Here is a 17903-nt window from a genome sequence, read left to right as displayed (position 1 = left end):
GTCGTGTTTGGTATCAAACATGTTGGAATCATACCCCCACACTGTAAACGGTTTATGATTGCATGCACTGCAAATCTACTCCGGGAGGCCCTCAGTGCTCCCGGTACCAGTCTACTAGACCCGGACAGCAAACTATAGGTTTCCTGTCACAGAAAAGTGTGACCACTTCCCAGACAGGACCTTGTGTATTGGGCCAGGGAGGGGGGCGCTTGCCAGCGCCACTGAGACTCCTTGAAGGGCACATTTGGTGCCCTCCTTGCATACTCCAGTTTAAACCAGTTCAGGGAGCTGTTGGCTCTTGCTCTGGTGTGAAACTGGACAAAGGACATGAGAGTATCCTCCCCACTGTCCAGCCCTTCCTCTGGAAGGATAAATGAAGAGGGGGGTTTACCCAAATAAGTCACTGGGGACCTGGGTGCTATTTGATATATGAGGAAAGGGTCCCAGTGAACCGTTTAGACATTAGTCATGTTTATTTACAACGACAATAATAAAGACATTAAAGCAAAATCTACAATACATGAAATACGATAACAGTGCCCCAAGACAGGAGGGAAAGAGGGAAAATAGCGTGATGCTGTGAGAAAGAAATAAGAAAGATAATAGTTGTGACAAGGAATTATTTCAAAATCATTAAACATTTACAAACTAGGTTGGCTTCAGATCCCTGAGCCAAAACATGGAATCACAGATTTCCAAACATTCGTCAAGAATCATGTATTTGACGCTGGCATTCTATATCCAAAGAATAGGGGCGGCGTCAACTGAGATGAAAGGGAGTAGCCGTCGTCGTTTCGACCCCACGCTACAAATGTAGGCATACTTAAGGCCTTGCATCGGGGTCTTCATCAGGACAAGAAGCGTAAAACCAAGGGTACACTATGAATTCATGGTGCGTGGAGAAATTAATTTCACACGGTGGTAAATTATTGGAATGATTTCTTTCTTTTCCCAATCGTCAATATCTGGAAAAGGTAAAACGTAAGTGCGTATAATCTTATAGTAGTTATGGAGCTGGGGTCTATCACGACACAAGACCTAATCAGGGCGGGTTGCCGCGTCGTGCTCGGTCACATTCCAAAACGGGTGGTTTCCTGGTAGAAGTATTCCACCTAATTCGGGATCCGCTCTCAATCACGGGAGAAAGCACTCTGTAGTCGCATCAGATTCTACCAGGAAACCACCCGTTTTGGAATGTGACCGAGCACGACGCGGCAACACGCCCGATTAGGTCTTGTGTTCGTGATAGACCGCAGCTCCATAACTACTATAAGATTATACGCACTTACGTTCTACCTTTTCCAGATATTGACGATTGGGAAAAGAAAGAAATTTACCACCGTGTGAAATTAATTTCTACACGCACCATGAATTCATAGTGTACCCTTGGTTTTACGCTTCTTGTCCTGATGAAGACCCCGATGTAAGGCCTTAAGTACACCTACATTTGTAGCGTAGGGTCGAAACGTCGACGGCTACTCCCTTTCATCTCAGTTGACGCCGCCCCTATTCTTTGGATATAGAATGCCAGCGTCAAATACATGATTCTTGACGAATGTTTGGAAATCTGTGATTCCATGTTTTGGCTCAGGGATCTGAAGCCAACCTAGTTTGTAAATGTTTAATGATTTTGAAATAATTCCTTGTCACAACTATTTTCATTTCTTACTACTTTCTTTCTTTCTTTCTCACAGCATCACGCTATTTTCCCTCTTTCCCTCCTGTCTTGGGGCACTGTTATCGTATTTCATGTATTGTAGATTTTGCTTTAATGTCTTTATTATTGTCGTTGTAAATAAACATGACTAATGTCTAAATGGTTCACTGAGACCCTTTCCTCATATATCTTCCTCTGGAAGGGACTTCTGAACCGCCCAATCCTTTCCTTGGGGTACTTAAGGGCTCACCTATGGGTGGGTCACTAGATTAGTCGTGGAACAAGATTCAGATCAAATACCACTTTAACCGTGTGGGCACTCTGGACCTCGCAGGACTTCACGTTGGGAACCGAGACAGCACCTGGGAAAAGGCCCCTGCTGCTCCTGATCACGTCGTCCTGGAAGTTTGCTGCAATGTCTGTGCCTGTGCTCCAAATAGGTGCTTCACAAGGCCTGTGGACATCCAAGACACCGGAAGGAATCTCCCTTGGAGTGAAGGAGTCACTCCCCTGTATTGTGAGTATTGTGTTTATATCTCCGAGTAGGAGATAATATATTGTGTGAGTGTTAATAATAAATACATATTGTTATAACTACACTGTGTGGTTCTTTTTCTCTTAACCTATACCATAAGATTAAGTACTTGTAAAACAAGCTGCTTTCCACTTCTTCTATACTAAGCCTGGAGGTTGCTCTCCACAGCTATCACTCAGAGAGCTTTCTAAGGTTGTCTAAGACCAGTAAAATCACCATAAGAGTTGTCTGGATGAGTGCAGGGTGCTACACTTACATAAGTGATCACCATATACTAAGCCAACCTCTTACAGGTGCTTCATCCTTGAAAGCCAGGGGGCCATGTAAAATATTTGTCTAGTCACTGTTGTTGGATGGCATGGCTTTGTACTAGAAGCATATAAAACAATGTTTGCGCTTTTGAGAAACTGTTTCTGAAAAAGTAAACACTATTGATTTGTATCTTCCTCATTGCTAATTGTTGGTAAACCAGTTACTCACCAACCATCTACACAATAACCTCTAAGAAGGCCTTCAATCTGATCACTGCTGTGCCAAACTGTTAACAAAAAGGGGATGGGGCGCTCAGAAGGGGATCTAGATCTGATTATATTGTTGCTTTGTCTTTAGTTTGTTTCAACCAATGCTCTCCACCCCAAGGCATCTTAAATAAAGAGTGCTGTAGCCTTCTAAAACCGGCATGAGTGGTTTGATGTGTTGTAGGGTCCACTCCTTATATTTAAAGTGAGCTTTTAGATGCCATTCTTACATTTCAGTACTGCAGACTTATAAAAATGTGGTGGTCTTTGATATCATGGTGGGCTGCCTATACATCCTCCCTAGAAGACACACCTGGAACCACTTGATGGTTCCACGATTCATGTCACCAATTTCCAGTTGACTTGGCATCAGTATGGGGGTGAACATGCCCCCTGTTTAGCTTCAGTGCTCAGCAATCTACAGTTGGATGTTCAAAACATGCAGGAAGATGTTGGGGAGGTATTTTGAGTATTTGATTTTCTGCAGATTTGTAGGTTGAATGTTTTTGCCATCTTAAGTATAACACACATTTGTCTCCTTAGGCAAAGGGGCTGATACCAGCCGTCCGCCTTGCCGGAAAGCTAAAGACCTCCGTAGGGAGCGCAAATTGCAAAAGCTGCTGCAGAAGCAGGCGGGGACCGGTGATACACAGCCTGCAGTGAAAGAGGCAGCTGCAAGCTCACCAAGTAAGACTGACGGCGGTCCAGCAAAGTCTGATGGTGGTATGGCCAAGTCTATTGAAGACTTCCTTACAGAGGCATCACTGGAGAAGCCTGCACATGTACTGGAGGTAGGTGTGTGATATCAACTGTATAAGAATTCAGATTGCTCTTTAAATAGATGTGTAAGCCTGACACAGTGATAGTAATTGATAATTTCGCACTGTCCTCCTTCTTCTCATTCTGACTCAGTTCATTCCTCTGGGTGCTGATGCCTTTTTCTTGGGCCCATAACTTGAAGCCACTTAAAACTGACATTTTTGTAGTGACTTATAACATATCACTTTCCTAATGAAGACCATGCTAATTCAGCAGTGGACATTGACAAAGTGTCATGTGACCCATTGTATGTGTCTGCAGTACTGCACTGTAATTTGCTCTGCATTGTAAAATGCTCTAAAGTTCGAGCTGGATAAAAGCAGTACACCAGTAGAATTCTTAGTGATCAGACCCAATCTGGAGATTGAGACATTGGTGCCTGACCCGGTTTGTCAATATTTATTGCCTCTAGGTTGGTGGTTGCAGTGAACATTTTCCTGGCATGCTTGACGATCTTTGACACTTTCCTTATGACTGTGCCGGGAACTCTGATGTTCAGAGGTAGCGTGGACCCCCAATCCCTTTCGTAGTACATAACTTGTTTCGTTGGATGGCACAATCATTTTATCGCAAGGCTAGTATTAGGATGAGAGTTTAGGCTGGAAGCTGCCCGAGGCTGCGCCGAACAGACATAATAAATATTTTGTAACCTTCAATAGCAGAAGCCATGGAGGGAGGTCAGCTATTGCATGAGTTTTACAAGGTAAGCCCTTGAAATACCCATGGACGGAGGTCAGCCGTTGTAAGGGCTTTAACAAGTTACGTACTTGACGAATATCCTAGGCATGCCATCCTTATGGTACCGCACACAAATGCTCAGAGCTGGTTCAGAACCAGGAAATTTAGAACTAGGTCACTTTGGAGACCACAGATGCCATGGTGTCATGCATGATCGGATTTCCAATAATCTGGAGATGGATGAAACCGGCAGAAGATACCACCAACGTGGCCATTACGGCAGAGGGATGAGTTTCCTGTGACCCCAATATTCTTTTCTTCCTGAGAGAGGAAGAGACACCATGCTAGGACACAAAACGTCAGGCTGAGAGGTCTTCTGTGGCACCCACAACCATGATCTGCCTTCTCAGAATTAAATTTGAGCCATTTACTTGCTGCCGAGCCACATATATACAACATACACATATGAATCTTGTGTCTTCTAGGCCCATGGTCTCACCCAAGTAGAAAAGGCCCTGGTTATCATCAGTGTGCAGATAAAAGCTAAAATCTTGTGACTGGGTTGAATGCACAAAGAGGATGAATGTACACTTTAGAATCATTAAACGGCTACATAACCAATGTAAATTTATACTTGTATACTTGTAAATTGATACTTGTATAGCACACTACTCACCCGCAAGGGTCTCAAGGCGCTTGTACGAATACCGCTGTGGAACCCATCCTGGCTTTCCCTGTGAGGCGTCCACTCCTGGGCACCCCCAAGGTGGAGGCCAGGCATCTTTAGCGTTGTGGGGGCCGTTGTGGAGATTAAGCAAGCTATTGCCCAGAGTTGCAGAGTGGGACTCCATGATTGGAATAGGCACCGAGGCAAGAATTATCAGGTCTGTGGAATTTTGAGCCCAAGACCCGCCGAGGCGGGGAATTGAACCCTGGTACCGGGCCAGACCTCTGCATCAGGGTCTGCCGCTCTAACCATTGAGCCACACTTCTCCACTCCACCAATAGGAGTCTTGTGGAATGTTACCGGTCAAAGGCTTGACCCTAGAAGAAAGACGAGACATCACAACATTATGAGTACTATTCAAACAGAGGAAAGAGCAGTACAGATTGAGCATTGTGCCTCTAAGCCCTGGTGCAGGTGCTTCAGCAGGACGCCCTGGTCAATGCGGGTCAGTGCTAAAGACGGGTGCAAAAGAACTAGGATACAAAACCTGTTACAAAAAACAGCCAGGACGGCTGATTGAGTAACCTAGCATGGAGGTCGAATTCATAGGGAATCCGTAGAATAGGACTCCTATTTGACATGTTGTCACCCACCCATAAGGAAACTCAGTTTCTGCGCATGCTTCCACGCATGTTACTGCACACTGATGACATACGTACATACCCAAGTCAAAGCCCCACGGGTTGATAAATATAAAGTGGCTCCCAAGGCCCCCTTTTTTTACACGTAGCCGGGGCACACTGTGAGAAGTTGGCCTGATATGTAGTGCTCACTATTCTAGTGATCACTGTGTATCATTCCAAACGACCCTTATTGATGATTGGTTGTAAGTCAACCTTATAGACCAGCTATCCTAGTAGCATGGACAAGAGCAGTCAAAAAAACAAACTTTATTTTGGTTTGTTACAACCATAAAAGTACAATTTACCTCTTATCTTACTAAAACAGGGAAAATAAAAACAACAGTAAATACATAGCACGGCGGTATCAATAAACATATTACATCTTAATATACATATACTTTGACTATCGTTTTTAAAACCGGAATGTTATCACAATTAATTTAAATGAGACGCTCAATTCATATCTATACATCATCTTCTTAATCATACAGCACTATTTTAATCACTAATTGTTTCACGTTTATTTGATGTCAAGGGCTTATATTATTAGATCTTACTCTGTGCAGCTGAGGAATACCTTAACTTTTTTCATATATTTCCCCAAGGCACAGGCTATATCTAAGTTCTCCATTTCCATCAACAATTTAGCAGCTTGCATCGTATTTACAATATTATAATTTTTAAAAATCGGACGTAAAATCTCCTTTCGTAAATCTAAAAACCACATACAATCTAATAAAATGTGTATAATATTACAGGTAGTACCTAAAGTGCAAGTGCAGATCCCATTACAACTTATCATTTGATTTCGGGCTCCATTATTCGCGTAGCATGGGTTTATTCCGATTCTCATTTTTAGGACTTCCCGCCTTAAGTTATGACTTGGTAACCGGTCCACATACGGAAAGTGTTGGTCAAGCTCCCAGGCAGATGTCATGTGGACTACTGAGCTTTTTTGTGAGAGGTACTCCCGGTCATAAGTGCGGGACATATCCGTGCCTTGGAGCCTTAGCTCTCTCTTTCCTATTGTTATATGATCTTGTAGTGGGCAGACCTTCAGATCGAGCACCCTGTATGCATTCCTTATTGATGCTCTAGCCTCTTTTGCCCAGGGTAGGTCGCTCTTTGTAATTTCCTCTTTGGCCCACTGGGAGATTTTGAGGAGCTCATCTGTTCCCAATCGCTGCCAAGAGCAGTCTTTAGGCTAAACTCTAGAGAACGTGTTAAGCCAGCTGTTATACCATCACATATACCCCTTGAACACCAAGTGAAAGGACACCACACAAGTTGTTATGAAAATAAAAGGATATTTATTTATAATAAGTCTACCCTGATCTCTTTATGAGTCAGGGAGCTAAGCACACAACAAAACTCTTAAGAAAATACTTCAAGTTGCACAATTTACACAAATGCCCGAGGGGCACGAAAAACCATATACTACAAAAGTGGAATGCGAAATACTAGAAGGTAAGTATCTCGATCCAGAGGCTTTAGGATTGCTAGGACTACACTACTGAACCTTCAGGTTAGGAGCAGGAGGCCTAGGGAGATCGGGTGCAGAGTGTGCACTCTCACGCGGGATGTGGAACAAAGTCTATGGATGCTAGATTTCGTAAAGTTAGTGTTATCGAACGAATCTGACTAGTTAGGCTGAAAACGAAAAAGGATCTGGACACTTAGATATTGAACCTACGTTGGAGCACTGAAATGCTCAAGTTACCTAGCCCAGGGGCTGCGGCTGCATAGGGTTCAAAAGACGTTGGGAATCCTCGTTACAGTCTATGGAGCCTGAAAGAAGAAGTTGCTGGCAGGCGACCAGTGATGAAGTTTGATGTGATCCAAGCCTGGATCGAAGATGGAGACGACCTGAAAGCAGAGGGGACTCGGTTCTTAATCACTAGCCAGTGATCAGATGGGCACCAGGATGGCACCGGATGAAGTCACCTCGACCAGGTGAGGGGGCGACGCTGGGCTCTGCAGTCTCTCGGACCAGGAGGCGTTGTCGGCGACCAGGATCGAGGTGCGAGCTGTCCCACGAAGGTGTCTGCTGTCGGCGCTGCTGAAACCAGGATTGGAGCAACAAGCCTTGGCAAAGTCAAGCCCACGCAGTGGACTCAAGATGGCGTCTTGAGTGGACCAGGAGGGTCCAGGGTGCTCCTCTGTTGGAGGGGAGCAAGGGCCAGTCTGGAGCAACCAGACCAGCGATGGAAGTGTCGTGGTTCGTCGTCAGGAGGGCCACAAGCCAGCAGGCAAGTAGCCGGACAACGCGGTGAGCAGCAAAGAGCAGAAGGGCCCCACGCAGATCTCGTGGATGCTGGGGGGCTGGACTTCGGTGCTGGAGCTGCTCAGGGTTAGGGCTTCTCAAACCCCAAAGCACGCACTCGAGGATCCCTCAGCGGTCGTGCTGGATAAGCGTTGTGCAGTTCTGAAGATGGCCGGTCCCTCGAGGTCTCGTCACACCCACGAATCTCAGCTGGGCTGATGATGTAGGTAGAGGTCAGAGGTGCCAGGGAATCCGGGTTTCGTCGAGCTGGGCAGTCTTGATCCGGAGGATGGACTTGCAGCAAACCACATGCGCTTAGATGGTGCCCGCTGGTGCAGGGTGGCTACTCCTTAGCCACAAGGGAGACTCTTCAGAAAGGTTCAAGAGTTCTTTCGTGGAAAGTCATCAAGATTCAGAATGATCTAATTTGGGAAGGGGGCCCGCTCCTACCTTTATACTACAGAAAGGGGCTGGCACGCGACTAGGTCCTGCCCATGGGTGGGACCAGGAGGGGGGTGGTTACACCCCTCTCCCTTGTCCGGACTTTCCCCAGCTCAGGGGCTGGTGTGCCCCTGGAACTGGTTCAAACCGGCAGATGCATAGTGAGCACAGGGGTGCCACTTGCAGTCACCTTCCTCCTCAGCCCTTCCTACCTGGGATACACAAAACCCTGTCTGGGATGGTGCTAGCACCGCCCCTGACAGGAAACCCTTTGTCCAAGCTCTCCTCGCTGGAAGGACTCCCAGCAGCAGGAGGTCAGACTTGTGTCTGTGGTGGCTGCATCCATTTTGTGATGCTGAGGCTCGAGTTAGCTTTAACCGGGGTTCACAGTTACATACATGTCGTGTCTTGGAATGCTAACCCCGTCGCCAGAATTGGTGAGGGGTTAGTATTCCAATTCGTATGACACCTTACTCGACATGTTTTGATAAAGCGATACCAAAGATAGCAAGTAACCGCGAGGATTATAATGCACTTAAGAGTATATGGTACGCGTTATCATAGAACAGCCATTAGGACTTGGTTCCGCAAGCTGCAGACGGGCTCAGCTCATGCCAGAGCACCATCTCACATCATTCCAAGCACTCTGCCTTCAGGATTGTTAAGGCCTGCCATAGGAGTGACTGATAGGAATACATGTGTCCATTTTAGGGTTAGATATAGGAATACTATATTTAAAGCAAAGGGTGATTACACCACCTTGCCCCAGCTGTCGTGCAGCCAGTTGTGTCAGATTTGGATGGCCAGCCAGGGGTGGCATAATACATGCTGCAGCCCCTGGGTACACCTATGCCCTGGGTACCTAAGGTACACTGTACAGGGACTGATAAGGTGACTCAGTATCCAATTAGATATGTACCTAAGGTACATGGAATCCATTTTACAGAGAGAGCAGTGGGCCTGGGGCCCTGAATAGCAGGGTCCCAGGTCAACTAAGTCGAAAAACCAGCAAAACACCAGGCAAAAAGTTGGGGGTAACCATAGTCAGGTATCCACCTTCCTACACACACCGTACTCCATTGTGGCTATCACAGCTCATAAACTGGCAAATAGTCAGGCAAGGGGAGACACCCCACCTCCTGAGAAAGAGAGAAAGCGCCTTGATCCTGCTGGTAAACGTGTTGCAGCTCAAGCAGCCAATCATTGGTATAGTGCTAACTCACAAACCCTACTTGCATGCTACGATAGGACCCACTGAGATTAAATGGAAGAACTGCTGCAATATCTTCCAGAAGAACACTCAAAAAGGGGTCAACAACTAGTTAGCAAAGTTCAGGCCATCTCCAATAATTCAATCTAATATGCCTTACATTCAGCAGACACCGCTGCTAGGGGCATCCACACCATTATATTGCTCAAAAGGCATGCCTGGCTCAGCCTTTAACCCGTTAAGTGCTGCGAACGTTCGGCGGACGTCGCGTGCACTACCTCGCTAGTGCTGCGCACGTCCGCTGAACGTTCCGATCCCGCCCGCGCAATGGAACGTCCGCACTGGGGATGTATTTGCAGCGCTTTTAACGGGTTAAACCAGAGGTTCAACAGGCGGTTTTGAACATGCCTTTTGAGAAGGGGCATTCATTTGGCTCTCAAGTGGCTCCACTGTAGACAAAATGAAAAAAGACACTGACACCGCACAAGGACAAATACAAATCCTTTGCCACAGATGTCTACACTTCCCAGCAAAAGCAGGGGCATCCACTTAGATTGAAGGATTTTACAAAGGCTCCTATAGAGGAAATAATAGAGGAAGAGGTAGGGGTGCTTTAACACATACATGGTGCAGCCTCCGCCCCAAGAAGTGACTGCCCTACCCTTCCCTCCTGATCACGTAACACCTGTCGGGGGAAGACTGCAGTCATTTTACCCGATCTGGGAAACCATCAACTAATAGGTACCGAACAATGGGTCCTAGCCATTAGCCAACATGGCTACTGTCTGGAACTCATTACCACTCCACCCAACATTCTACCTCACAATCACAGACTATCACAAGATCAATTAAGTCTTCTAAAACGAGATCCAGCCCTTCTTCTCAAAGGGGCTATAGAACGAGTTCCCCTTCATCAACAAGGCACACAGTTGTATTCCCTTTTCTTTCTAATACTAAAGAAAGATGGGTCACTGAGATTAATCTCAGAACTCTCAACTGCTATGACCTTTACAAACACTTTCAAATGGTCATTCTACAGGATGCCATTGCACTTCTACAGATGGGCGACTTTATGGCCACTTTAGATCTAAAGGACGCCTGCTTCCATATACCCATTCTTATTGCTCATTGCAAATACCTCAGGTTTGTCATAGCAGGAAAACATTACCAGTTCAGGGTTCTCCCCTTCGGTGTCACTACTGCACCAAGGGTTTTTACAAAGTGCCTAGCAGTAGTAGCAGCACACCTACGTCGACAAAACATTCATGTATTCCCATACTTGGATGATTGCCCAATCAAGGCCAACACCCATCTACCGTGTTGACACATACAAATGACAATAGACCAGCTGCACAAATTAGGGTTCCCCATTAATGTCCATGAGTCCCACCTTCAACCTCTTCAAATTCAACCATACTTGGGACCAATACTCGACACACAGGACTAGCTTGTCCCAATCCAACTTGGATGCAAAACTTTCAGGCACTTTTACCTCCATTTCAGACAAAGAGTACACTCACAGTTCCGACTGTTATGCATCTACTAGGTATGGTGTCATCTTGCATTGCCATAGTTCCCAATGCAAGACTAAACATGCGCCCACTACAGCAATCTCTTTCTCGTCATCGGTCTCAGTCACAGGGTCACCAGCATGATCTAATGTTGATAGACCGCCAGACTCACCGTTCTCTGCCATGGTGGCACCCCAAAAATTTGTAGAAGGGGTGACCTTTTCTGGACCCTTTTCCTCATACACTCGAATTACAGTAGCTTCAGAGCCTGGTTGTGGTGCACAACTCAACAACCACACAATACAAGGTCTGTGAGATGCCAAACCTCAGTCCCTACACATCAACTACTTGAAACTTCAGGCAGTATTCCTTGCACTGAAAGCGTTCCTTTCCCCCCTCTATCTCACAAGGTTGTCCTAGTCCGAATGAACAATATGACAGCCACGTATTTTCTAAAAAAAAAAAAGGGGATGGGGGGGGGGGTCAAGGTCTTCACAGTTGTCTCACCTTTGTCAGACCATATGGATCTTGGCTCTTCACCATCACGTTCATTTGTTGGCAGAATATCTGCCGGGGATGGACAACCATCTTGCCTCCTCACATAGACCTGTTTGCCACAAAAGAAAACACAAAAACCCCAGACTTCGCTTCTAGGTTCCTTGACCTCCTATTCAAGGGCAATACACTATGGATGAATTGGTCACGGATCTTTATCTATGCTTTTCCACCTATCCCTCTCATTCCATTTCTGTTTCAGAAACTCAGGCAAACATCTCTCACCAGGATCCGAGTAGCTCTCACTTGGGCATGTCAACCCTGGTTCACAGCACTCCTGCATCTCTCATTAGTCCCACACAAGAAGCTCCCAAAAAGGCTGGACTTTCTGACTCTGGATCAAGGTCAAATCAGGCACCCAGACCCCAAGATGCTCAACCTAGCAATTTGGCTCCTGAAGTCTTACAGTTTAGTTATTTAAACTTACCATAAGAGTGCATGGATATTCTTAAACAGGCATGCAGGCCCACAACTAAAGTCTGTGACACTGCAAAATGGAAGCATTTTGTTTGCTATTGCCAACCTAACTCTTTAATCCTTTCAAAGCCACTGAGCAGGACATTAAGTGCTATTTACTTCATTTGCAAAATTCCAAGTTGGCATGAACTTCAATTACATCTTGCAGCAGTAACTGCCTATCTCCAAAATAGACAGCATCTATCACTCTTCAGAATTCCTGTCATTAAACCATTCACGGAAGGAATCAAATGAGTCATTCCACCCCGTGTGCCTACAGCACCATCTTTGAACCTAAACATTGTGCTTACTAGGCTCATGGTTCCTCCTTTTGAGCTATTACACTCATGCCCACTTCAATTTCTATCATGGAAAGTGGCTTTTGTTTTAGTTGCCAAAATCACTCAGGCGTGTTAGTGAGGTCCAGACTTTCAAAGAATAATTTTTTCAAACACATAAACAAAAATTAGTACTTCAGACTAATCAAAATGCATATCAAAGGTAGTTTCTCAATTTCATCTAAATCAATCCATTGAACTACCGGTCTTTTTCCCTAATCTTGTTTCTGTAGCACAAAGAGCTGTTCACACTTTTAGATGTAAAAAGAGCACTCTTGTTCCACACAGATAGAACTAAAAATATCAGGAAAACAAAACAACTAGTAGCTTTTTCGCCACCACATAAAGGTAACCCTATATCCAAATCCGACATACCCAGCTTGTTAGTAAAATACATTGAAACTTGGCTACATTATAGCTAAAAGACCTTCACCTGTCACTCCCAGAGCACACTCTACTCGTAAGAAGGGAGTGACAATTATATTTTTAGGTCATATCCCCATAGCTGAATTTTGTAAAGCAGCTACATGAGCTACACCACATAAATTTACTAAACACCACTTGTAGATCTGTTAGCACGCCAACACGCCAATGTAGGCCAGGCAGCTCTACGCACATTTATTTACTGCATCTCCCACATGCTAGCCATCGCTTCTTAGGAGGGACTTCTTTACATTCTATGCAAAGCATGTGTATCTTCAGCCACACATGCCATCAAATGGATTGTTACTTACACTATAAGCATCTGTTTGTTATGTTATGTTAGGGACATTTATAGAGCGCATGGCTGCCCCAGCAACAGGGCCTCCCAGCTCTAGCGGACAGGTGACCAGGAGAGATGTGGCTAGATGGAAGTGAAAAGCCAGGTGTTGATCAGTTTCCTGAAAGCCCAGTGATCCTGGGTGCTGCAGGCAATCAGTAGGATGGAATTCCATAATACGTGGGCCAGAGATTTGAAGGAGCGACCCCCGGCTCTACACCGGCGGACCCGTGGGATGCACAGCAGATGAAGATCAGTGGAACGCAATATACGCAGAGGAACATAAAGGGTACAAAGTCCCTGCTGGATTTGGGGTCCTGCCCATGTACAATCCCATGTGTGATGCAGAGGGTTCTAAACTGGACCCTGTTTGATTGGCAGCCAGTGTAGTTGGTGAAGAAGATTGGAGGTATGACATTTCCTAGGGAGAGAGAGTGTGTGCTGCTGCATTCTGTACCCGTTGGAGTCTTGCAGTAACTGTTTTATTTACGCCAAGCAGAAGACAATTACAGTAAATCGGGCGTGACTGGACAACTGATTGGGAAACTGCTTGGAGGACTGATAGGACTATCAGTTGGGGGGTGGCGGCGTCAAAGAATCCTAAAATAGGTTTTAAGCCACGCAGAAGACCGAAGCAGGTACCGGCCACTTTTTTTGCATGAGGCTCGAATGAGAGGGCGGTGTTAATCAGGACCCCTAAATCTTTAACCGCGTTTTTCTGTGTGGGAGGAGTGTCCAAGGCAGTGGGCCACCATTGGTAGTCCCACTTGTGAGTGTCCCGGCCAACCACTGTCCAGGCCAACCACGAGCTCCTCCCTCTTTGCTAAAATAAGCTGTAGATAGTTGGTTTCCATCCAGTCTGCAATGGCCCGAACATCGGCCCGGAATTTTAGTTTTTCCAAAGCAGGGTTGTTGGAAAAGGTGAATTTCCAGATGGGTATCGTCCGCGCAAGATACCATTTTGATGTTGCGCTCTTTAGCCAGGAGGGCCAGAGGGCGGACATACATGTTGAACCGTGTGGGGCTAAAGGCAGAACCCTGTGGGACACCACAGCTAAGTGGGTAATTACTAGACTGGTAGGGGGGGGCATGTACCTGAAAGGAGCATTCTGATAGAAAAGAGGCAAACCAGGCCTGAGCCCTGCCCTTGACCCCGATCTTTTCAAGCCGTGTCAATGCTGCACTAAGGTCAAGTAAAAATAGTGCAGAGGTATTGCCCTCGTCTAGCATGTCCCTCAGCTGCTCAGTGACCGCCAAAATGGCTGATTCTGTGCTGTGCCTGGGACGAAATCCATTCTGAGAGCTATCTAAGATCTGGTTGGACTCCAGATATTTGGTCAGAGTGATGTTGACATGGGACTCCATAATTATGGCCAGGTAGGGAAGCAGGGAGATAGGTTGAAAGTTCTCCGGCAAAGATGTGTCAAGTGTGGGTTTTTCAGCAGTGGGACGACTTTGGCGTGATATCCGGTTTTATGGGATCATCAGGGGAGCCTGATTTGACTTTAGCTGCTAGGGTGGCTAGGTCTTCGAGAGACATGGGTGGCAAAGTTTGTAAGGTGTGTGGGAATGCTCAAGAGGGGGGCACCATGGCTTCAGTGGAACTCCGCCTCATTTCTAGCGTGTTGTATATACATTCCACTTTGTTAATAAAGTACCTTGCCAGTGAGTCACAATGAGTGTTGGAAGATATGGTGGTGTTGGTTCCTGTGGGAGATGTAGACATATCTTTCTTAAGGAAGAAGATAGTTTTGGAGGGGTTGGAGGTAGATGAGATCAAGTTGATATGGAACAAGGCTTTAGCCATTTGAACTGATTTCTGGAAGGTTTTTATGCCCATCCTATAGATATTTTAGCAACAGAATCATAAGTAGGTCTTCAGGCCTGTTCCAGAATAAAAAAAAAAAAAATTCCGCCCGTAGGGATTCATTGTACCATGCATGCGTATGCGGGCGCTTAGTTCCTGTCCGTTTCAGCGGGATTCACTGGTCGGGTGAATTATTAATCCAGCCCCTAAAGGCTCTAGCAGCTGCCTCCAAGTCCGCAGGCCAGTCTGGACGGGAAGTATTTAAGGCAGATAGGAAGGTAGTTTCATCCAATTTGTGCGACGGGCGCTTCATAAGGGATTGGCTAGGGGGCCTCCGGATAGGGCCTGCCATTTCAAGACGCAGGGAGATCAGAAAGTGGTCAGTTCAAATCAAAGGGAGAGGGGTATTAGCTATTAGGTTTAAGAGATTCGAAAAGATTGGATCCAATAGGTGAGAAGGTCCTACCACCAGCTGGATAAGTTGGCAGGCCTCCAAATCGCCCAGGAAGTTGCAGATCTACTGGGTATCCCAGCGTTCCAGGAGTAGGATAAGATTGCCTATGATGTTGAAATTAGCTGATTCTAAGGCAAGGGTTGAAGCAGAGTGGACCAGGGCCTCTTGGAAAGCCCTTGCTGGGCCTGGTGGGCGATAAATAAGAATGCCTGTGAAGGTAAAGTTATGTGACAAGGAGATTTTAAACAGGGCTCTTTCGCAGCCTGGAATAGTATGTGAGGACAGTGAGCAGTGAAAGGCACTTTTGAATATGACTGCAAGACCGCCCCCTCTTCCGCTAGACCTGTTCTGAGTGAGCAGCCTACAGCCTGCGGGTAAGGCTAATGCTGGTATTGTAGTGGAATCTGTGGTTAGCCAGGTTTCTGTCAAAAACAGTATGTCTGGGGCCGAATCCATGAGAAGATCGAAGATGCCCGCATGGTGTTTTACCCGTGACCTGCAATTAAGGTTACATATACTGATATGGGTGGAACCTGGGGCCATATGGGAGCCTTTAGGGTCTGTTGTAACTTTAAACACACAGTTGTTACATTGTGTTCGAGGCATGTGGGCTGCTGATATTGTGCATAGATCGCCGCCTAGTGTTGGGTCCAGATGATTGCACATTGTTGTCCTGGAAGAGACTTCGAAGTATCACGAGATAGGTGGCTCCTCCTCTGGACTACAGTGCGCATAGGCATCCTCTCCATCCTCAGATTGTTTTTTTCCGCCATTGGGTTCGGATGTACTTTCGTTACTCGGAGTTCAGAAATAGATTTCTAACTTTCTAAAGGCCAAAAGGCCTTCGGGCGTCGGTATTGTATCTTCGATCGGTACCAACAACGTATTCCTGTTTCTACTCAGGACGTCGAATCGGGCCGCGTGGCCTTCTCGACACCAGGGCCTTTCAAGCGATGCCCCAACTGTAACTCTAAATACCCACACATTGATAAACACCCAGTCTGTAATAAGTGTTTATCTCCTGAACACAACGAAGCCGACTGCTTAGCCTGTGCTCAGTTTAGGTCAAAAAAAGACTCTTCGGGTTTGACGTGCGGCGAGACAGACAATGCAGAAGTCAGTGCCCGAGCCACAGAACATCTTTGAAGACGACGAAGAGGTCGTCAAGCCTGAAGACTCGGATCAGCAGTCGGAGCAGGGGTCTGAACACGACTCAAACTACTGCGTCGAGGAAGACATCATCGAGGTAGGGGACGACGAACCAGGCATAGGAGCCGTCGAGGACGACTCTGGCGAGGACACTGGGCCGACCGTGAGTACGGAGCCCAACATATTCGCAGGTTCAGATCCAGAGGTTCAGGTCGAGGCATCGCCGGAAGGGCATAGCCAAGATCAGGACGCAAATTCTATAGCCCCGCGGTTAAGCCCGGCTAAGAATATAATACTAGAGCCATCGGTGCGACATTACCAAACTTTGGAAAAATCGAAACCGAAAGTGATGGCAACCAAACAGAAACCGAAACTGATCGACATCTCATTCTTCGGACTGAAAATGGCGGATCCGTCGAAGCCGACCAAACAAAAACAGGTCGTCGACCCGTCGAGGTCGCATGCAAAGGTTGTCGAGGCCAGAACCACTACTCCTATGTCCGCGATTAAGCTGAAGGCCGTCTAGCCGACGACATCAACGTCAACGCCTAGCACTGCATGAAAAGGACTCGAGCGGACAACGGTTGTCGATCCCAAACTACGAGTCGAACAACCAAAACAAGTGCACACGAAGACACTAAAGCAAAAATCAAGACTCGAGCCGAAGAGCTCCGTCGAACCGAGGGAACAAAACATCGCTCCGAAGCAGCAAGCTCCGAAGTCGACACCAGGCCAAAGGATGGTTATCGAACAACCAAAAACAGTCGGATCGATTACCACGGCTCCGAAAAAGAACATACAGTCCACTAAGACGGTCCAACAACCAAAGTCTCTCGGACCGATAAAATTCGGACTTCCTCCGCACGTCAATCCGAGAGTGGTCGAACAAGATAGCGGATTCGAACCGACCCAGCAAAAGAGGCCAAGATTTGGGGAAAGAGCTAAAGTACCTGAAGAACAGGATCCGTCAGCTGAAGAGCAGTCCAAACTGTATGTTGACCCCGATACTGGGAAGGTTACCCTATTAAAAAGAAAAATCAGGCCTGAAACTAACGTTGAGTCCTACAAAATACCTCTAAAGAGGAAAAGAGACACCTCCAACATCACCAGTTCTCTTTGAGACTATCACACCATATGTGCAAGAGTATTATATGTACTCGCCCACTCGCACAGATGACTATGTGGAGTATGAGGACAATGACTAGTATAATTATGCGACGGATAATAACCAGGACACACAAACTCAGCCATGGACTGACCCTGTAGATCCTGGAGACTCTCAGGCAATTCCTGACAATACTGCATACCCTGTTAAAACATCGCCTACAGAGGATACAGCTGCCTTCAACGCACTAATAGAAAGGGCAGCATATAATCACCATGTGGGCATGCATGCAGATCC

At 46.4% G+C, this 17903-nt stretch overlaps 1 protein-coding gene across 5 annotated transcripts in view; it reads left to right on the top strand.

The window, feature by feature from the left end:
* Positions 1 to 17903, top strand: part of ATE1 (arginyltransferase 1) — a 513860-nt gene that overhangs the window by 194386 nt on the left and 301571 nt on the right. For all 5 annotated transcript variants that reach the window (XM_086922952.1, XM_086922953.1, XM_086922950.1 and 2 more), the window contains exon 6: positions 3254 to 3501. In XM_086922952.1, coding sequence (XP_086779078.1) covers positions 3254 to 3501 — 248 coding nt within the window. The remainder of the gene's footprint in view (positions 1 to 3253; positions 3502 to 17903) is intronic.

This window comes from Lissotriton vulgaris, chromosome 5 (assembly GCF_964263255.1).
Source record: "Lissotriton vulgaris chromosome 5, aLisVul1.2, whole genome shotgun sequence".
NCBI lineage: Eukaryota > Metazoa > Chordata > Amphibia > Caudata > Salamandridae > Lissotriton > Lissotriton vulgaris.
The sequence above is the reverse complement of the archived record's forward strand: the minus strand, read 5'-3'. Positions and strand labels throughout refer to the sequence as shown.